This window comes from Acanthochromis polyacanthus, chromosome 1, assembly GCF_021347895.1.
Source record: "Acanthochromis polyacanthus isolate Apoly-LR-REF ecotype Palm Island chromosome 1, KAUST_Apoly_ChrSc, whole genome shotgun sequence".
NCBI classification, from domain to species: Eukaryota; Metazoa; Chordata; class Actinopteri; family Pomacentridae; genus Acanthochromis; species Acanthochromis polyacanthus.
The window spans coordinates 41,588,130-41,610,840 of record NC_067113.1 but is presented as its reverse complement, the minus strand read 5'-3'; the positions used below and the strand labels follow the sequence as shown (position 1 = coordinate 41,610,840).

Sequence of the window (22,711 nt, the reverse complement as noted above, 5' to 3'; positions counted from 1 at the left end):
GTAAACATGTTTATTTCTGCTGTGAAGTTGTACATTTTAACATGGGGGTCTATGGAGGCTGACTTGCAGCCTCACGTGACCATTTGAGGAACAGCAGGCGCAAAATGACCACAAAGAGACACACCATGACTATGACGAGACATAAAATGACCACAAAAAGACACAAAATCACCACAAAGAGAAATGAAATAACTACAGAGACACAAAGTGACCACAGAGACAGAAAATAACCATAAAGAGGCACAAAATGATCACAAAGAGACAGAAAATGATCACAATGAGACACAAAATAACTACAAAGAGACACAAAATAACCACAAAGAGATACAAAATAAACACAGAGACACAAAATAACCATGAAGGGACAGAAAAACACCACAAAGACATAAAATGACCACTAAAAGACACAACGTGACTATAAAGAGACACAAGATAACCACAGAGACACAAAATGACCACAAAAAGACTAAGAGTGACCACAGAGACACAAAATTACTATGAAGTCTACAAAATGACTATAAAGAGACACAAAGTGATGACAAAAAGACACAAAATGATCATAAAGAGACTCTTTTTTGGCATTTCCGTGTTGGCATAACTTTTTAGCCTAGAGTTGTCGCTTGGTGTCGATGAAACTTGATAGAATTTTCAGCCAGTCAAGAAAAATTATATTCAAATATTTAAATTCAATTTTATGACACAAGGTCAGGTTATTTTTAAATCCCAAGCCATTTGAATTTTATGTAAAAATCCCCAATGTCACCCTTAGGGCTGGACCCGAATATCCGGATATTCGTTGGTTACGGCGGTATCCGGATATTAATTTTAGTATCCGAATACCCCCCCCCGTCGGAAGTTACCGGGCGGAAAAAATATGCGGCGTTACTGTCTTCCCTCCGCCTTCGGCCCACATCGGCTCATATCGGCTCATCTCGTCGTGTGATCACATAAACATATACACATATGTCTATGTGAGCACCCCTTCCTCCCCACAGATGAAAATATTCAGAGCTCGTCTCTTCCCTTCGCCTTCGGGCCACTTCGGCTCATCCTGCTGTGTTTGGCTCATCTCGACTCATCCATTCGTGTTTGTTACCACCACCCGAATGGCCGGGTGGCTGCCGACTCTGACGTCACGCTTCACTTCGTTGCAGAGACACAAGACAAGATGCTGAAGACCTCCGCTGTTTGGGAATTCTTCAGTTTAACTGAAGACAAAACGAAGGCAAAATTTGGACCCGGGAGACCAGACGTATGGATCCGAATATTCGGGCTGTCTGCACCACAAGCAATCCCCCCAATCGGACATTTTCGGGGCGGAACGAATATTCGGATATTCGTCTTTAGGGGCACGAATATTCGGAGGCCAGAAACCACTATTCGGGCCAGCCCTAACCACCTTATAAGAAACATGAAAACCCAGCCACGTGTTGTTTATTCAGCCACAGATTTTGCAAATAATGTTGGGCAAAAACCGAACCAAACCAAATAAAAACACAACTTCTCTCTCCACCTCAATCCCATCTGTCTATCTTATAGCATCAGGCAGTTTGCCTGGAAAGAAAAAAGACTGCACCGAGGAACAAATCCCCCACCAAAGTAGCAGAGAAGCACCGTTATTCAGAGGTGCAAAGAATACTCCCATCTCTCTGCAGGTCAGCCTCCTGGGAACAGTACGCTGCTGAATATTAATCAAGCAAACATTGAAAAACTGGAAGATGGGAGTCGAACAGAGGTTCTGGATGCGCTAATTAATAATAAATCTGCACCTGCCTCCCGCTTATACTGAGGGGTCACTGACAGGTGTCCTTGGGAGAAAAGAGTTGAAAATGACCGCTGATGATTGCCTCCTGCCAAATCGCACAGGTTAGTGATTAAAAGGCCGAAACTTGCTCGCTTGCAGTCATCCCTGAAATTGGACGGATATTGAGGTAATGCTGCGACTCGAAAGGCTGTTGAGATGGACTATTATTGTTATTTCAAAATCAGTAGGCTTTTTTTTCCTTGTGGGGGCCTGACTGGTCGAGGGTAGGTGTGATACGCATCTCGTAGATGTTGAACTGTAACTATTTCTCCCCGCTGTTGCCGTGTGATCTGAGGTGAGCCTCAGCCTGGAGGGAAATTTACTGCTGTTTGCCTTTGTGAGGCTTGCGTAATCTGCAGTTGGGCTTTGTTCCACTGCCACACAGGCTACAAGGGAACCAAGAGGGCTGTGGTGCTTGAGCACAACAAAGACACCATACTGTATCTTTGTTATTCACCATCAGAGACCATATAGATGGAGCCTTTAATGCCTATTTCAAGCGCACATAAAGGCGCCTCTGATTCGCAGTATGTGGGCTCTGGAGAGTACCAGTTTAAATGTGACAGGTAAATATATAAAGCACACACTGTATATATTCTGCAGCGTCTACGCGACAGTGTGACACTAATACTGTAAACACAACATTACGTCTCCCTCAAAATGGTGGGAAGAGCTGTCAAAGCTGTCCACCACAATTTGTTTTGCTGAAGTGAACAAACACGATCCGCCCACGCTTTTCTCAGTTATTGTCTTGTGTCGATGTCAGACAGTCAAAACTTCTCATCTGGAGCGTGTCTCGGTGACAGCGCAGTTTAGCATGCCTCGCGAGCTAATGTTGCCCCCGTCGTTGCTTCGGCTTCCCTCCAGATGCGGGATGAGATCTGCAGGCGAAAATGTGAGAGGAGCAAAAAGGGAGAGGGACATTAATGAACGCCGTGACAGTTTCGCTCACGTCTCCTCCTGCATAGAAATACCAAAATGAAATCAGATGTGTAAAAGTAAATCATTCTGTCTGCCGCAAACAACCAGCACAGGCCGTGATAACACAAAACAACATTCTCCCGTGTCAACATGATGCACGCTCAACATTATTTTGCCACAAACTCGATGCATAAACCTGTTTAATCAGTCTGTTTGCCAGAATCTAGTTGTCTCTAGGCTGTGCTGTGTTTCATAGGAAGCTACACAGCAGCAGCAGCAGCAGCAGCACATGTCTATGGCTCCTTGGCAGTCATAAATTTCCAACCGCTGACCTTGAAGCGCCATTGTACTTATTAAACAGAGAGTGGCGGCTGACTTTAATTGATACAAATCCTCAGACGAGGTTAGCATGACACTGCAGAAGGCTTTTTCCCTTTGCTTACAGACTTGAGGTTTTTTTTCTTCACATTACATACTGAAATATGCAAAGAAAATCCACATTAAGTTATCCTTTCTTTATTACATTAGGACTGTGCATATTTTCAATTTCATACCTGCCAAGACGGCCATTAATCACATTTCTAAGCCATGCTGGCTATCGTTTGCATATAGAATTTTATATTTATCTCAATGATTTGTAGGTAAAATGGTGACTGCTGTCATTTTGCATGCCACCAAAACATGTTTATACAACTCAGCCTCACTCCTGAGCATATGCAAATTTGTCCTAATGTAAGTGTCATAAACTCAGTGGGTGAAATAAACAGAGCTCCTCGCAGTACACCTACTGAGTGTGTACAAAGTAATAATGTGTGACATTTTCATATAAATAGATTGGATTTTGCTCTTTATGTGCTGCTCTGCTCACAGATTTGCTGCTCTTGACATTATGTTTCAGTCGATGTAACCAGATTTCTGGAAACAATCCAGATTTTTCAGGGCTGTAGTTTCGTTTGATGTAAATGAAAAAAGGTTGCAAGTGAGAGAAATCCACCTGCTGATAAGTCAGACTTCTAAAGACAAGAATAAAGATCTCTGGGAGGCAGAGTGCAGAGGCGTCGCAGAGAAGAATCTGTAGCACTTAACAGTATTGACAGTCCTACTGTAGGTGGCTCTTAGAGTAGCCAGCCTGGTGTTAATCCCAGTCCTTCTCTGCTGATGAACAAGTTGTTTTGACCATGATGCTGTGTGTGAAAGCTGGTGTGGAATTACAGGTAACTGCAGGCTTTATCTCCCTACCAGCAGTTGCAGTCATGCTCCCTCTCAGCCTCACAGTGTGACGGCTGGTTTGGGGCAAGTGGGTGGAAAACATCTGTGGGGAAATGTTGGCGGGTGTGTAGGTGGGAGATGTAGGTTATCTGAGACGAGAATCATGGTTTAAATCCAGGAGATGAGCAATGCCTTGTATGGAGTCCTGAATGTGGAGTTGTACTACACAAACCATGCTTCCACCCTACTGCCACTGTGAGTCAAATTAGAACAAGAATCAGCCGACGATGTTTCCAAATAAGATGATACCTCTAATCTATGCTTTGAAAGATACAGGCTCATGTGTTCTTGGCAAAGAGTCGAGCATCTTTAAAGTGGGTGCTGGACTATGATGTCAACACACAGTCTTGGTTGGAAGGGTTGTCCAGTTTGGGAACGTCAGAGTCATGCTTTATGCAGATGACGCCGTTCTTTCACCTACATGAGACCGTGATATTGCAGCCGAGTCGAGATAGGAGTCAGCACGTTCATGTCCGAGATCATGACGGATTCCTGCCTCCAGGTTGGGGGTGAGTTGCTTGTTCACGAGTGGCTCTAAAATGGAATATGTGGTGGACCAACCCGGTCTCACGGGGATTCGTGAAACTGTCACGTAAGTTTTAGTTTTGGTTTTGTGCGCACCAACACGATTTCGTCATGTTTTTCGTGCCGCTCACCACGAAATGTTTTTCGCTGTGGTAATCACATCTGAAAGTGGTTTATACCGGCGGATTCATGACGATCTAAGCTGTCCATCGGCGTATACTGCTTGTGTGATCGCGTTTGCGGCCGCCGGCCGCCGGACATTCTTGAAATTCCTATGCAAATTGGTAAGTGTACCACCGGCTTATGGTTAGGTTATGGTTGGGTTATGGTTAGGGTTATGGTTAGGGACGATGTCATGCAAAATATAGCGTTGGATTCGCCACGGTTTTACATTAAAAATATAATATACACATTCTTTTGAAATACGTTCTGAGTGGCACGAAAAGTCCGCCGTTTAAAATACATTGGTGCGCATTTCGTGGTGAGCGGCACGAAAAACATGATGAAATCGTGTTGGTGCACACGAAACCGAAACTAAAACTTACGTGACAGTTTCACGAATCCCCGTGAGATCGGGCTGGGTGGACAGATGGATTGGTACTTTATCAGCAGTAATGCAAGTTTTGCACTGGACATGTATTGGTGGAGAGAGAACTAAACCAGAAGGCAAAGCTTTCAATGTTCCAACCCATCCCTATATGGGATTCAGAAGAATCAAATCAGTGAGACAAGCATCTGAAATGAGTTTCTTCCATAGGATAGCTGGGCTCAACCGTAGAGACAGTGTTAGGTGCTTGGACATCTGGATGGAGCTCAAAGTAGAGTTGCTGTTCCTTTGTGTCTAAAGCAGCCATCTTAATGGTGCTTCCCCTCACTATTAGAGGGTTTCCAGACAAATTCAACTAAGAAAAGACCCCAAGATCTTCAGAGGTTCTTCTCCTGCCTCCTGCCTTTACATTCTCAAAGTGCATGTGAAGAGGAGTAGTTAGATTTCACGTTAGAAATAAGTCCAGTATTGGTTTTTATTAGAAGCAGGAAGTTTTACATCCAGTCACAGTAATTATGGTAAGAAGCAGATCTGGCAACTTCTGAAACAAAATCCCAAGTTGTTTTTGTCTCAGACCAAATCAACGCAAAGTAAAACTGCAGTCGAGACGAGATCTTTCGAGAGTGGTCAAAGACTACGACACAACCTGAAACACAGCCTTCATTTCCATTTGGTGAAATAGAGGTGTTCGGTCTGAGTAAACTAATCTGAAGCACCAAATTCTCAAGCTGAACTGAATCGATGATCTTGAAATTGAAGAAATTAAGCGTTTACCAACAAACCATGAGTTACATTAGGCTTACTTTGTTGTGAACTGAATGGCTGCTTATTGAGGCGTAGTTAAATGGTGACCTGATGTCTGAAAAGACCAAATCAAACAGTGACAATGGATATTTGAATGAAGCAAAATGATAAAAATGATTTGAATCAAACTGCCTAAACAAGACTGATAGAAATGAAAACTTAATATACAAAGGACAGACTTAATGTACGTCTTTCTGATTGACTCTGCTTCGTTACTGCATTTGTGCCCATAAAATAGAGAATGACACAGCAGAAAGACACTGCAGTATGAAAGACATGCTGCCACAGTTACAAAAGGCAAACCTGTACACTGTGGAGGACTTTATAAATAAATTTGTTCTACACTGAGCAGTTTTATTGTACTATTTATGCATAAGTCATGATTGACAGCCATATCCGCTCCAGCATTATGTACCATAATGCAGAGCAGATTAAGTGCATTCTCACTTTCAAGAAGACTGTGATTTCTGGGCTCTTTAATAAGCCGTCGCTGCCTCTCCCCTCCAAATATGAAATTCCACAGTCTGTTTACAAGCAAAATTAAATACACAGAGATATGCCGCTCAAGTGGACAGAAGCACGAATTCTCTGTGCGACTCTTAGCTAACCATATTGAATACGAAATGGAGAGAAGGATGAGATATAAGGCGAGAGAGAGAGAGAGGGAGGCAAGTGATGGAGTGGAAAAGAGAAAAGGAGGGAGGATGGCTTAATCAAAAGGCGGACAAAACTGCCCACGCTGTGTGCAAAGGCTTTTTCATCCAGCATACTTTAATGAACAAGTGACTCAAGGTGCTTTCAGTGGGTTCCTGAGAGGAACACACGCACACGATCGCTCTCACACATACACTTAAACATAAAGATAAATGTTGCCTACTCAATTAGACAGAAGCCTCTAAATTGGCGCCTTCGGAGAGGAGGCAGGAGGAGGCGTCTGAGAGAGCAAGGTGGTGACTGTTGATGCTAACACTATGGGGCTTCGGGGATGGAGTGGAATGGAGCTCTGCTTCTGGGCTGTCGGGCTGCCGGGGGAGGGGGGGGGGGGGGGGGGATCAGACTGCACAGGTTCTGGCAAGCAGACAGCCAGTATCTGAAGGGAACAAGCTCGGCTATTTCTAGCAATCAAAAGGCACCCGGACGGAGAGAAAAGCAAAAAGGACAAGGAGTGGCGATAAGACGTCCCCTGCAGCCAGCCAGTGCACAGGTGTCTCTACTGTAGCTTTCTTCACTGAAAGGAATGGAGATAAATGGATAGGATAAAAATAGGCGACCATACGAATGCAGCAGATTCATATCAGCGAGATCTGAAATGATCAAAACCTGCTGACTCTAAATATTCACACTGTGTCGCCTTTTTCTGCTGTATTATCTAAATGTGATACATCTGTGTTTAGCCTCAGACACCTTGTAACATTAAGTAAAAGCATAAGTCATATATTATGTTAATAATGTCGCAGTTTGAGTATAACTTTATGTCACATGATAATTTGAGAAAGAGACTCTGTGTGATCCTGTGATGGCACAAAAGAACAATATCCCCGGAATGAAAACAACAGATTGCAGGCCAGTTTTATCTACTGCTGCAGTTCACACATTAGAGAACACAATAACAGTTGGTAGTGTTTTATTTAACCACTTATTAGGCATTTTTACAGCAGCTTGTTGAAACATAACACAAAAAAGGTCAGTTTTAAAGATGTAATCCAATGAAAATCGCATTATATGGTGTTTTTTATACATATCAAGGAAACAATAAGCTGTCAGTGCTGTGGTCCTTGCATTTCCATGTTGAAACTGTTGTATACTGATGATTTAAAGTCTCTAAAACACAGATTCAGACCTCTGGGGTTTCATTTGTAAGAAAACAGACAGAAACAATCATGTCAACTTGCAGGTGAAACTTTCTTTACCATTATGCTTCTACACAACATGGGAACATTGGAGTAATTCATCCACATAAATTTGAATTACTCAAATAGTGTAAATTAGAGTGGTTTTACAGCGTTTTAGTCAGGTTACAGGTGAGCTGGTGTGCTCCAGCTGCAACAAATGGAGAGGAGTGAGTTTCATTTTCAAGGAAAAAAATTCTAAAGATCTAACTTTCACGACCAGAGGTTAGTTTTTAACGGGTTTAATCAATGACCAGAGATGAACTTTAGTGAAATGTATCAATAGCCAGCTGTAATTGTGATTAATCTGGTCTTCACAAAAACACTAAAACTGCTCTCGAAATGGCTGCAGTACAACCGTCTGATTGTCTGACTTATTGGATGAAGGCTTCACTCGTCGACTGTTCCTGGTTTCAAACTGAATCAGCACAGCAGCTTGTTTGGAAACACTTAAAAATGTTGTACTTCTAAAAACATTAGAAGTGAGAAGGAAGCCATGATGTTAGTAGTTTTCGATCAATGACAACATTGTCGGGAGCTAACAATTTTGTCGAGTGGTGACTAGTTACCCCTGATTTGCTTAAGGTAGCTTATACTTCATCTTTATGCAGCTGAGATGGGGAAAGTTGGAAGCCCCATCTCTCAAGATGCATTGTGGCACTACTAGAATGCACTGCATGACTGTTTTCATGGACAATGAATGGGGAATGTAAAAATAATGGATTCTGTGTACGTGTACCACTACTACCAATGCTAGTACTCACTTTCCAGATTTGGAAGATTGATAAAAATGGCATTAGTTATGAAGACATTCTTTTAGGCTTCAGTTTAGCTCCACTGCAAATCAATGGTTAATGTCGTAGTTCATTGTTTCAAACAGATGCTGAACTGAGGGGCTGTACAAAAGTCCAGTAGAAGGTAAATAAGGAGTTTAAATATATGTTTAAATACAATATATAATGTAAATGATGCAAAGATATACCAGTAGAGACCCTTTTAATAAGACTTGTCTTCTTTCTGCTCACTTTCATTTGTGTTTGGTGATTGTTGTATCTACATGAAACATTTTTTATTTGTATTATTTTTATTTTACAAATGAATGAAATAAAACAAACAAACAAACAGATTTAACTATAGAGCTGGAAATGTGCATCAGTGTTCCTTTAATATAGAACAGTGCCACTACCGTTAAAAAGTTCGGGGTCACTTAGAAATGTCCTCATTTTTAAAGAAAGCAGTTTTTTTTTTAATGAAGAATGAAGAACAATGAAGTCCAGACATAGTTAATGTGGTAAATGACTATTCTAGCTGGAAACAGCTGATTTTTAATGGAATATCTCCAGAGGGGTGCAGAGGAACATTTCCAGCAACCATCACTCCTGTGTTCTAATGCTACATTGTGTTAGCTTTAGCACATGAGTAAAAATGTGAGTTTTCATGGAGAACATGAAATTGCCTGGGTGACCCCAAACTTTTGAATGGTAGCGTACATGTAGGAGCATCCTGAACTATGGGAATGCAAGGCAAGGTGCAAAACAATTTCAGCAGCAGCAACTATTCAAACTTGTGTGCCATCATGCACAATGTCCAAAACTGGAATGTTCTGTAATATTTGCTTGAAATGTTTACCCTCAAAGGCAGCAATAAGAAAACATGCTGTTTTTTCTGGTGTTTTACCAACCTGTCCTTACTGAAAAGCAGCCCTTATTGAAAGTTTAATCCACTTGTGGGCTCCCTGTGGCTCTCTTTGGGCAGCATTTGTGGAAACATGGCTAAAATATTAAAAAGCGGAATTTGCACAGAAAGTTGAATGGAGTCATCACTTGTGGTATTGCAGTTTTCTAATCCTAAGAAAGGAGGATAATTGGTAACTACTGGAGTTTGTCACACCAGTTATGGTTTGGGGTTCATAATGCTCTCATAGCGCTCGTAATATAGAAAAAAGAGGGCAAAGAGATGAGTGGGAGGATAAAGGAACGAGTGGGAAGCAGAATATAATATGATCAGCGTAATGGAGGCATTCATGCAAAAATTGAAGACTTCAATTTCGGATGTTTCGGCTCCGATGCTCTCAGAGAGCCATTGTTTGTCATCCTTATTATTGCGTTTTTTATCATTAAACAAGCCTCTCATTCTGCACCGCTCTTAAAACTTAGCTCTGTTTTCAGGAGTTGGTCTTGAACACAACACACACGCAACGCACACAGAGTGCCACACATGCTGTTTTTGTTCCGGAGTGCGGTTCCCTGGGGCCTCCTCTGGGGCTGTTCTCGGAGATAGCGGGGACCCTTCTCCACACACACTCTCTCCCCCACTGTCTGACCTTTACGAAACACAAGTCAGAAAATGTGTGGCATTTTCCTCTAATCATCTGCACCTTAACACATGAGAAATGGCGCCATGCCTCAATTAGGGCATCCTCACGGCCCCATGAGAAAATCATTCACTTTCATTCAATGGCAGTCATTATCACACCCGGAGCACATTATTGCGACGCTCAGCACCGCTTTCTCAGCTTTCACTCAGATGATTTTCCATACGGTTTATCTATATTCCTGCTGGAAACCTTTCCCACTATTTACGCTCTTTTTTGTTCTATAATCCGCCGCTTTTGTGGCTGCATTCCGGAGCTATATGCCTGACTTTACATGCTTGTCTGCTTGTCTGTCTCTTTCAAAGGCCCTCCTCTGTCTCTAGTCAATACACTTCTCATCTCATCTGTGCCGGAATCTCTCAAAAGCTCAGCTCAAGGAACACACAAACTGAGAAGCTCCTAAATAAATCCTTTCAATATGCCCTGTGTCTAGGTGAGGCGTTCGCTCCTCTTCTGAATCACAACTAGTGAGATGGGAAAAGCTACTCAGGAGTGGATTTTTCTGCCTGACTTTTCCCAAGGACATCGGGCTGTACTCTCTGTGTGTAACTGAAGATAAACAAACACAGAAGCACACTAAAAAAAATCTGTCAATACAATGGCTTTTTTTTTTTTGCTTTTATATTTCTGAATATCAAAAGTGACTTTTTAGATTTTATTCTTATTTACCCAGATAAGGCTAGAGTTTTAATACTATGAAGGCAACCGATGACAAACACTCATTTAAGAATAACTAAACACTGAGTTACAAAGCATTAGACCTCAAGCAGAAACGTTTGAAATCCCAGAAGTTTTCTCTAAAGAGTGCTCCCAAAAAGGATAAAACAAGCTCGCATAACTGTGCACTTTTGTTGTAAATGGCTTCTTTCAAGGACGAAGGTGCAGATATTCATAAGAAGTCTTCTGCTTTTGACCTTGTGCAAGGCAGCTGTAATTGCTTTGAAGAATTGCAAACATGCTAAGGCTTTTACTCCCCCCATAGCAGCATGCTAAGGATGTGCAGTCAGACCATTCTACAGAAAGAATGGTCTGACTTTGCGAGACCAAGAGCTCCACATTCCAGATGCGAGGTCGTTAAGGAGATGTGACAGCAGCATTTTAGTAGCATAAACATTGTTCACTGGTGATGTTGCACTCTCGGGGGTGCCAGTAAAAGATATTCTTCGTAATTATAAAAGCTGAGGCAGTTCGGTTTTGTATGAAAATTTCCCAAGTGGACCTATGTCCAATATCAACGGAAAGACTTCTTTTGTTCATTATTCCAGCAAAAATAGCACAATTCAGCAACTGCTCAGAAATATTCTGCCTTTTGTTTTCCACTGAAAGTAAAGCGAGAAGTGAGTACCATTTAGCACCTTCGTTATTTGCTGCTGATGGAGCTTTATGCAGCATTGAGCGGCGTGTGTCTGAGGCTTTCTGGAAAAACCTGCGGGACGTACCGAAATATCTGCAGAGCATTGCTGACAGATGAAAAAAAAAATCACTTTCACAGCTGTAATGGAATAGAAGCTGTCATGTTAAATTTGTCACCAATAAGTTTGAATGTTTCTTACAATGAATAAGTTGTTGCGAAGGCACTTTGAGGGGCCTTGTGGGTGGTCATCTGGAGCGTCTTCAGTGGTTTGCTCGGCCAGATAATGCTGTTATTCACGGCAATATTGTGCAAAAGACAACAATAATCAGACATGCTTTCTCACGGCTGTACAGAAGAGCAGCTTGCCACCAGCACTACGCAGGCTCATCCATCTGGCTTTCAACACTGTGCGCTCTAACACAGCACAGGTGGCCGGTGACGTGTGCCGTATCCATGCTCCTGTATGCTCTGCGAGTTGATGCATCATGAGCCAAGGAGGTAAACCTGGATCATCTAGGAAAAATAGTTCACTTTACATCATTAAAGAGGCATTTTTACATCCCTCTAAATAGCATTTAGTTGAGCCACTTCCCACCAAGCAACCTGTCTGCATGGCGCCTTGCTCCAGATGCTTCCCATGCTCACTGTCTTACAGCACAAAAGAATCATGGGCAGGCGAGTACATTAATCAGACTGCATTTGGAATCTGATGTGATTTGGACATTGATGTAGTGATTTTGCTTGCCAGCGAAGAGAAGGAAGAAAAAAAAGACATCTCTATACATGCATGTGTGCAGTCTGTTGCTACTCGGTAGTTCCTCTTAGTTTGGAAAAAGTGTGTGACATGTCAAACTACTTGGCATGTTATTGGAATGCTTTTTTTTTTTTTGCATTTTGCATTTTGCATGTCGTTGCAGTGACAAATGACTCCCTCCAACTGACCTTCACCCTAACCTTAACCATTGTTATTTTAACACTAAAATAACACATGAAAAGCTGGAAACACGTAGACATGGCATGTGCAAGGCACCTGCAGTGGCATGCTTGGATGCAATACCATGATATCATTTTAGATTGCAGTTCTAGTATAGCCTAGCCGCGCTAGACCCAGGTCTGAAGACGCAAGGGTCTAGGAACTCTCCACAGGGAGGGAGGCGGGCTAAAAGGTTGTCTTTGAAATCACTCTGCAGCAGTTGGGTAGGTATAAAACCAATCAGTGGAACGAATAGGCTCCTAGAGCGCCGGAAATCAGAGGATGCGGGAGTTCGGTGAAGCCTTATTTATACAGTCAATGGGTGAAGCTCAAGTATATTACAGACATGTTAACAGAAAGATTATTCAGAGTCGGTGCTAATGGAGCTCAACGACTGTTGTCAACCCTGACAGAGAATTAAATTCGTTGCCGTGGGTTGTCTAGCGCGGCTAGGCTAGTTGTTTCCGGTTGTTTCTGTCAGAATCGTCGCGCCTCTGTCGTCACTTAGTTACGCCCGCCTTCTGACTCTACACTTCATGGTGATTCGTCGGCCAGTTTTAGGAGCATCCAACCTCGAGGCTTACCGAGGGTAACTAGGCCCACCCTGGCAGAGAATTAAACTCATTGAAGAGGGGTTGTCTAGCGCGGCTAGGCTAATTCTAGTAGGTTTCCATTTTAAATGTTTATAAGAATTTGCGACCTTAAATGCTAGCCTATCCCAGGTAAAATGCTGCCTTTCACTGAACTTGTTTGTCCTCCTGAGAACCGAGGGCAAAAACATATCTTTCAACCAAACTTTTTTTGTGATTTCCCGCCTTCTTTGGAGCTAAGATAACACACATTTCTGAAATCAAAATAGGCTGACAAGAAAACAAGAATCCGTATTCTCATGAAACGTTGAGACTAAATTAAATAACAGTAGTGTAAAATTGAAGAGATTCAATGAAACATTGCTGTAAATGAATTACTTTACATGGAAAATACATTCAACTTGTTTGTTAGACGTAAGAGCAGCACATTCAGTTCATTTTTGCTGAGCCACGACTGACTCGAATGACTTTTAAACATTAAACCAGAATTTATCACTTTGAAGAGAACGACGGGTGCTGAACTTAAAGCACCTTTCCCTTCCGATTTGATCTAAAATGCTCCTCCAAAACTGAGAGTTGACTCTGTAATGACGGAAGGGCTAGAGGGGGAACTGGTGGAAAATAGCTTATTACATGAGACAAAACACGCTTACTGCTGCATGTTTTCCATTTGCCATCCACAGCTTTCTCTGGCACCAAGTGCACATGGAGTTGTTTTTTTTTTTTTACTTGCTGGTCTGTTGTTTAGTTGTCAATCAGCCTTACGTCATGGAACATGTTTGGCTGCCATCCCTCTTGTTACTTAGCAGATGAGATAGGTTTGGAGTGATGGCTTGCTCCAGTGCTATTACGCTTTGTCCCCTGTTGGAACATGTCAGCATCAGAACAGCGCTTACACATTGTAAGGCCGGCTGAATGCAGGTCCATTTAATAGATTTACCAGGCCGTCCAGTAATCACTGAAATAATAATGCATGAATAGGATTTTTTTGAACTGTCTGAGCATGAATATATACCCAAATGTTGAAGCATTTTAGATGTCTGTGCATAAATAATTTAGAATGTGGGTCTAAATGTCTCTTTAAACATTTCTCTGAAGGAAAATGAACAACTAGAGCTGCAATAGCTCATTTTTTGGCCACTTGAGGGCAGAAGAAAAGCAAATAAATAACCATTAACAGGTCTAATGTTACAACGAAGTTCATAAAGTCGAATTAATATTTAATATTTATCATCTGTAAGTGCAAATGCATCAGCTCTGCGCCTCCATCTGCTGTAAATATTCCCTTGATGTTTGATTTTGGATGTGTGCAGGGTGTTGTTTATCCATCACAGTTCAGTGCTTGCCTTCATGAGTTGCGTTGTGTCTTTTGTGCTTGGATTTGGTGTCAGATCAGTGATTCTCAACGACCAACTGGAGCGCAACTCCCGACAGCACGTTCAGACTCTGCCTCATTCCATCAACACCTTTGCATACATAGTGGCTTTTGCATTCGGAACATACAAACAAGGGTGAGAGTGAAAGCAAAACAATGAAGTTATTGGCTCGACAGCACAATGAAGAACTGAAACCGACTATAAATCCCCGCACGGCCGAGTGAAGAATCATATCTGTGTGATTGTTCTTTGATTCATAGCGTTATTATCTTATTTAATGTTCCTTTTAGAGACGGATATGTATATTTATGTATGCTAAATGCTGTTTATTGCATTTGTGTGCTTCATGAAAGTAAAGCAAAAGGCACAAATTTCTGCTATAAAACAACAACAAAAAAAGAGGATAAACACCTCTAAATATGGTATGATTGCCAGAGAAAGCTGGGAGACTTGCCTTTGGAAACTACATCCTTTGATTTTCAACCTCAAGAGGAAAAGGGCTATTAAAAAACATGTATAATTCATATGCAGCCAAGTGATACCAAATGCATACATGTGTCTCGTGATAATATTTGCATTCATTATTAACACATCACTGAGGAGCTGTTGCCTAATTACATGGTCCCCATATGTATTTATAGGTTCTCTGATTATGAACCCTGATTGTGAAAAGTTCACAAATCAAAGAAGCCAAAATTCATTCTTCACACAAGGATAATGGTGAAAAATCTGTTTTCGCTCAGCCGGTGCAGCTAATAATCCAAGCGAGCCCCCTTTTCTTGGGTCATATAATTGATTAATTAAGCTGCTCTCTGTTCTTTATTCCTACGCCGTTGACTCCGTCGCCTCCTGCCTTCGTATCAAAGACCAGCAAAGGATCTGATCATATAAATAGATTCTCCTTTGTGCGCTCGGCGGGGCTTGCGTCACTCCTAATGACAGAGAGGAGAGCGTTTTGAATCTGATGTTTGTCTGCGCTCCAGATCGGTGGAGCTTCTAGTGCGTCTTTGCTGAAGCACACAAGGAGTCAGTGAAGGTCCATTGATTTGAGGCCTGTGCTGGTTTATTCTCCTCCATTCCCCTCACCAGGAACCCACAGATGTGTCCGGATCAATGGGGAAAATGAGCGTCTTTGATAGGACTAATTCTCACTGGCTCATGAGCCACAGCGACCACTGAATGCTTCTGATGTTCCAGCTAAAGTAGCCGCCCTCAGTGTGAGGTTTGCAAACATTCATCTCTCCTGTTCCCATCTCTGTATTAGATTTCTATACTTAGACTGCATTATGATTCAAATTCTCATTGCCATTGTCTGTGAAATTAGTGAATATATTAAACAATAATCCAGAATTCAATAATTACTGTTTACCCTGCTTCATGCAGACCATCGACTGTACATAGAGATGAATGGACCAGCCAAGATTTCTTATTGTGGTGGCTGCAATCGTCGCCATTTTGGCAGTACTGGTGCCTCCGAACTCACGCTTAAACCAAAAATAAGAAAAGAGGTGGAATGTGAGAGGAGCTGAGGTGAACCTTGCAAACATCTCTGGGTAATGCAGCGTCTGTGGCAGCATCCACCTTCCCATACAAATGGCCACACCCTTAATAATGCATAATGTTAAGCCTTAACACAACTTCAGCAGGTGAGTTTTTATAAAAATGCACCCCCATACAGTTAGCATGAATAAGGAAATTAGCGACACCAAAACCATTTTTTGCACCAGCCTGTATTTCTGCTGTAAATTCAGTCATGTTACCATATGGGGATTGACTGGCTTTTCGAGTTGCCCTCAAGTGGCCATTCAAGGAACTGCAGGTCTTTGCCATTCGTTGTTTGGTGAAGAGATTTACTGAACTGTAAACTGACTTTCAAACATTCTAAAACTTTTCATCAACCAAAGTGACGTTAAAACTTCACCAGATAGAACCAAGAGTCTGATGTTGTCCAGTCCCACAGAAACAATAGATTTCAGCCTGTTAAAGAAGACAGGTGACTATGCAGTCTCATCTAAAATAACAACAAGAATACCGGTAATTTCACAGTAAATGCACATAACCTGAATGTGTGTGTCTCTGGCTGAGTGTGGTGAGTTGACCACACATATGAACGACATAAAAACTAATCACCTGATGGCCCATACATACTGCACAGTATTAATTTGGTTCAGGTTCCACTGTGACAAATACGAGAGATGCATGCAATGATGCCAATTAAAAATGACTTGTATAGAAAATATAATGGAATTTAAATGGACAATGGCATATGCAATCAGGAGGATTGCCAGTGTAAAGTAAGAGCAGCATTATATGCTGCAAAAACCAATGGGTTAACGACATTCTTAGTTTTTTTGTCCAGGTTGTGCAGCAAATTAGTAATTCAGAATGCATTTAGATGTGATCATTGCATCCCTTGGCGACACATCTGTATTTTAATGATACCTACTATCAGAATTTTACAAAGTCAGTGTTTGTGGTTTGATCTTTAGCCTTTCCAAGTGTCTTTGGGCAAGACACTGAACCCCAAATTGTTCCCAGTGACCAACACGGCATTGGTGTGTATGTTATAAAATAATCTGTAGCATCCAGCAAAGGTTACAAAGGCCTCGTTTGACCTCATTTCTTTTTCTCACTAAACAATATCAAATAATCTAACCTCTTTTAGATCCTTTTTAAAGAAATTCACGAAGTCTTCACAAAGTTTTCTAAAGCGTATAGTCTTACAACAACCTCCAGGGCAGAAAACAGCTTTTATTTAAAGAGGTTCCCATCACTAAAACCTTCAATATCCTGCCTTAAAATATCTGGCTTAGAATCTGGGGACAAGCTGAGTAATGATGAATGACTTTCTTTACTCTTGTCAGGCTGCTTGAGAATCAACTTGAGCAGAGCATTGGAATATATAAGGATTTTATTATATTCTTTTGGAAATAAAAGAATTCTGACAGAATGTGTCTCCTGCAAGACTAAACTCCAGCTCGTTGTTGGCTAGAATAAGGGAAGATGCCACTCAAGAGATGGTGGTGAATCGAGTTCATGCGTAACCCCCACTTCTTTAGTCAAATTATAGGGCTGTGTTTCTTGACAAGAGGCTGCGTCATGCTCAGGTTGCCAGGTGCTGTGACTTGTAAAGGAGAAACATGAGTGTTTTTAAACTCTTCTTGTTGCTGTCAGAGCTATAGGTGTCTCCGACTGACTGTGTGCACAGAGAGCCAGGGAAGGCATTTATAGAAAAGCAGGTGGGTTTCCCTTAAATTGGCCCTCCCGAGTGCCTCTTATTTGAGTGTTACACAGGCGGCACACATGCCTACCGAGTGATATTCAAATGCTCCCAACCACCCCGTCATCCATTATACTGTAGGTGCTGTCATGCTCCAGAAATAGGAGCTACATGGCGACTTTCATTTAGGGAGGGGAAACTTGTCACTTCAGAAGATTTTCCGGCTGCAGGGGAAATGGTTAAGTCTGCTTAATTCCAAGACTTATTTTTCTTTAACCTCCTACTGTAAGGGTTGCTCATTCAAAGTCATCAGCCGCTATTATGCCTCCACCGCACCGGAGCTCATCATTCTGTGCGAGACTAACTGAGGCAAAGGCTTTCTTATCTCTTGAAAGGCCACAATGCCTTTTACTTGGAAAATGATCTTTATCGAAGAGCTTTCATTGGGTTTGCTCCATGAAACTCTTAGAACTCATTGTACGAACTTCTTACAGTTGGGATTTTTTTCATTTTTGAGGGGGAGTTATAGAGATGAATGGTTCGGAACCCCTTAAAAAGAGTCAACAAAAAAAAGTGGGAGATGGATTTGGAACTATTTAATCAAAAAGGGGTTTGTCTGGCTGCCAGAAAAGCCATCTGAATCCTTCGTATGATTGATTTCATACTTTTCTGAGTGTGGCAGCTTCCAAACTACAGGCGTCACCGTAAGGCTCATTATGAGTTTCTAAGAACCGCAGCAAGACATTAACGACGACATAAAACACACTTTAATAACATTCAAGAACTAGATCTAAGCTTTGAATACCTTCTTAATTGAGTGAAATAGAAAGTTGGGAATGCAGAAACATTGCACAGTGGGATGAGGGGCTCAGAGCCAGTCCATGATGAATTAAAAATGACAAATGCATATTATTCCGCTGCCAGGCTTACCTGTTTTACAAGAATTCGAGCACAGAGGAGCGTTCTTGGCGTCAGACACTTAGTAATTGCCTCAGTCTCATGCTCTCTCCTTCCCAGAGATCACTGTCTGCTGGAGGCTCTCGCGCACACACAAAAAAATAAAAAGTGAAGAGGGCAGCTCAGACAAGAAGAATGGGGTTTGTGCAATAACTTCATCCCGGTGCATTAGGCTGGTGAAAGTGACAGTAGCAGCTTTGTGTTGAAGATCAAATAAGGAAGGAAATTCAGATGGGTAATATCTTGGTTTGATTTGTTCAACCTTAAACCAACTAAATTTGGAATCTCTAATATCGCAGCTCTGTCAAGACAATGAACAACAAAAAGACGGATGACAAAATCCATATTTTCTCTGACGGCTCCAATATTTGCACAGTGACAATATAATAGAGGCCAGCTTGTTCTGTTTTTTTGCTGCAGGTGCAATCTTTTCTTGAGCGCCTCGGTAAGCCTGTTTGGGCTCAAAGCCTCGCAAGTCTTTCAAACTCCAAACCTCTGGGCTGTTTTCTTACTGTATATATTATGGCAGCAGAAAAGCAAAGAAAAGTCCAGTTTGATTTCAACTTCAGCTATGCTTTTATATGAAAACACATAAAACATTTCTATTTTGCATTATTGATATTAACTAGAGGAGTCACAGGTTCAACATTTCTCCTGTTGTGGATTTTAAATTCTCTCTGATTGTGTGGGAAACACTTTTATGTAAGGTGACATCAAGCTGACACCAATCTCAAAATGGGACAGGTCACATCTGGCTGATACCCAGAACACTGTGTGCTCCGTTTTCATTTACACTCGTTTGTACTCTCTAAAGTTAGTGCTTCTAACAAACACGTTGAATGCCCCTTCTACCTCGTACGAAAAAAGCTGATTTTAAACCTGCATTCTTCGCATCCAAACTCCACAAGGTACCTCTGTTTTGGATGTAAAATCTTGCTTCTTAAAACTATATAAGACTTATCTGGGTTTGGTAGGTGTCAGTTACAACATTTTACAAAACAATATAAACACGAAATTATTTGTCTACATCACAGACAGACTGTATATAAAAGAAATTATGTAGCCAAGATCACATCACTGATTGGTTTTTGACTACAGCTTTGAATCCTTGAGTTTGGTATTTAGAAGAACATCTTGGAGTGAGAGATGGATCTGACTGAATATTTGAGGACACTACAAATATTCATACTGTGACGACTTGTCAGTCACAAAATGCCCTATTTGATCTCTTTTTCACTTTAATTTGGAAGATAATTTAGAATATTAACGGCAGTCTGTATTAAAGTAGATAAGAGATCTTTTTGTCGCCCTCTGCTGGTCATTCATTCGACATTGGTTTCACTTTTTAAACCCAGAAGCTACTTCCATCTTTAACAGGCAGTCTGTGGTTTACACTGAGTAAAAAAAAAAAAAAATCAAGAACAGTGTTTGTCTATTTGTTAAGGTTATACCACTCTGAAAGGTATATTATGATTCTAATATGGTTTCAGGGGGCAATGGGAAGTGCAAAAAAAAACAACAACAACATAACTGTAGCCTACTCAATATTGCACTCACACTACCCAACAATACAACTTGTCCTGCTTGGAACTTTGCACTGTATGAAAACCAGATGTTTAATTAATGTATGCGATTCTGCAACTTGTGGGAAACACACATAAGATCACAATCCGTCAGTAACAAATATGATTTCTTACTTTTTAAAATATTTATTGAGAAAGCTAATTTAGTTAGCTCCGATGACAGGCAATAACTAATATTTAATTTCCAACCTTAAATAAACTTGTTTGCTTTTCCTGTGACCGTTGGTTTCGTTGTATTTTGTTTTGAAATTAATTTTTGTTATGATTGTTGTTATTATTATGTTATTAGTACATTAACATTTGTTTATGTGTGGTATGTGAATCTGTGTGTTACAAATTTGCATTTTAGGTCTAACAGAGACATTCTTTAAGGAAAAAAATGAAAAAAAGTTTGATTCCCAGTCCATACCAGAGCAACAGAGAATGATTAGCAGCTCTTCTTCTGGCTTCATACTGAAGGAGACAGGAGTTTGGGCAAATCAAATCAAACCTGTGTGGTGTTTTTACCTAACTGTGACAAGAATTCACTGAGACTGACAGCAAATACAACAATAAACAGCGCAGACATACAAAAGCTTGATATTGGAATACTGCACAGGGAAAATGACACAAGATGACAGATGGAAATTCTCCAGGCGATTGCATTTGGTCTCATGGGATTTTGGACAACTGTTGTTTTTCTTTCCTCCAAACCACTAAACTTGTCACGTTCAGGTGCATTTCCAAGTCTCAAAACAGAGAGTTTTGAAATGAAGTCATTTTTAGTTGACATACGTAGACACGACACATTCCCAGGCAGAACTGCTGGATTTGTGCTGAACTGAGCAAACTTGGAAGAGATTCTTCTTTACACAGCTGTCTTGTGTCACTTTCAGAATGAATGGACAGAAGCAGTGGACACGGGTGGCTGTAATGGCACTCCTGGTGCTAACGGTGATGGCAGGTGAAGGAGGCAAAGCAGAGAAACAAGGTGAGTTCCACAAGCCAACAGTGTACTTGTTAGATGATGGGGAAGCAATTCCTGTCAATAAACCTCAAAATAGTTTGCATGCAAGGTTATTACAGAGCAATGTCCCTGTGAACAACTTATTCAGCTGGACACAACTCCTAAAAAATACATGAAAATAATGACAATAAAAAAACTATTTTCAGATTAAAGCAATTGGTGTCCTTAGAGCATTTACCAGAAACAAATAGTTATATTTTGCTAAAGGGGAAAATAAGTCCGATAAATCGCACTTGGGTAAAGAAAACAACATTTAACCTAATTTAAATTCAAGGGAATAAAGTTAATTTGCATTGGAGATGAGTGTGAGCATCCGAAGTCATTACAGTAGCCCTGAAATAAAATGAAATTCTAAGAGGGAGTAAATACTTTAGTTGACACTGCAAGTAGCAGTTTCAAATTCTGGTTTCTATAAAAAACAAACATGTTTAACGAGGTTTTTTTTCCCTCTAACCAAAACTGTAGATGTGAGACACATGAATGAGAAAAGACAAAAGACAAAACTGATGTGAGATCTTAAACGAAGTTAACATTTGCATCTCACTCTTAAGGTCTGACATGCTAAAATCCCAGGAACACTAGACCATGTGAAGAAGGCATCTGGTACATTTAGTTATTAGGACTTGAAACCAACTTTTTAAATCCATGACTGAAAAAACACATTAAAACTATATAATTTTAATGTAAAACACTCAGATGTTTAAAGGATGAACTGTCTCTTAACCAGGGTCTGAGCCACAGTTGCACTGCAGGAATACAATGCCATCCAATGTTGGACCCAAGATAGACGTTAATGGGTGATTCTAAATCGTAGGTTTACTTGCTTATCACACTGCTTAGCTAGTGTATAGATCCTGGATGGATGGATAGTCTACAGATAGTCAGCTCAGGCCCTACATTAAGTGTATTTTGCTAAGAGAAGCTAAGGTAACCGCTAGCTACTTCCCTTAGCAGAGATAAAGAGCAGGCAACAGAGATCACTTCTTTCTATCTCCATATCCCTCAGATTTGATCTATTTTCAAACCTTCAGTCCAGTCGATCAGACTTTATAAAACCTTTTGTAGCTCCAGATAGAGGTGCATAAACATTTTTCCCCCCACCTCTGCAGTAACACCGCCCAAGACCGTGTGGGAAATGGTTGGCATCCTCCGCTCAGTCTATCTTCCGTGTTAGTGGGATACGTGTTAAAAGTGTGTTGTTGATCCTACAGGAAAGAAGGAGCGTAAGTCGGACTGTGGGGAGTGGCAGTGGAGCGTATGCGTAGCCAATGAGGGCGACTGTGGACTCGGCACCAGGGAGGGAACGCGCACCGGCACCGACTGCAAGCAGACCATCAAGACCCAACGCTGCAAGATCCCCTGCAACTGGAAGAAGAAGTTTGGAGGTAAGAAGAAAGGTTCACACTCACACTGTGCTGTGTAGAAAAGGGGGAAAATCTGGATCTATTTGAAGTGGAATTCATCAGATATTTCTTTGCACAATCTAAAAGGTCTGCTTTTAATGACATGAAAATTCTAA

The 22,711-nt window shown here is 41.2% G+C and overlaps 1 protein-coding gene across 4 annotated transcripts in view; it reads left to right on the top strand.

Moving 5' to 3' along the window:
• ptn (pleiotrophin) overlaps positions 1-22,711 on the top strand; it is a 53,877-nt gene that overhangs the window by 15,987 nt on the left and 15,179 nt on the right. For all 4 annotated transcript variants that reach the window (XM_022208289.2, XM_051940159.1, XM_051941227.1 and 1 more), the window contains exons 2-3: positions 21,062-21,156; positions 22,404-22,577. In XM_022208289.2, the coding sequence (XP_022063981.1) occupies positions 21,063-21,156; positions 22,404-22,577 (268 nt within the window). In that variant the 5' untranslated portion in view covers position 21,062. The remainder of the gene's footprint in view (positions 1-21,061; positions 21,157-22,403; positions 22,578-22,711) is intronic.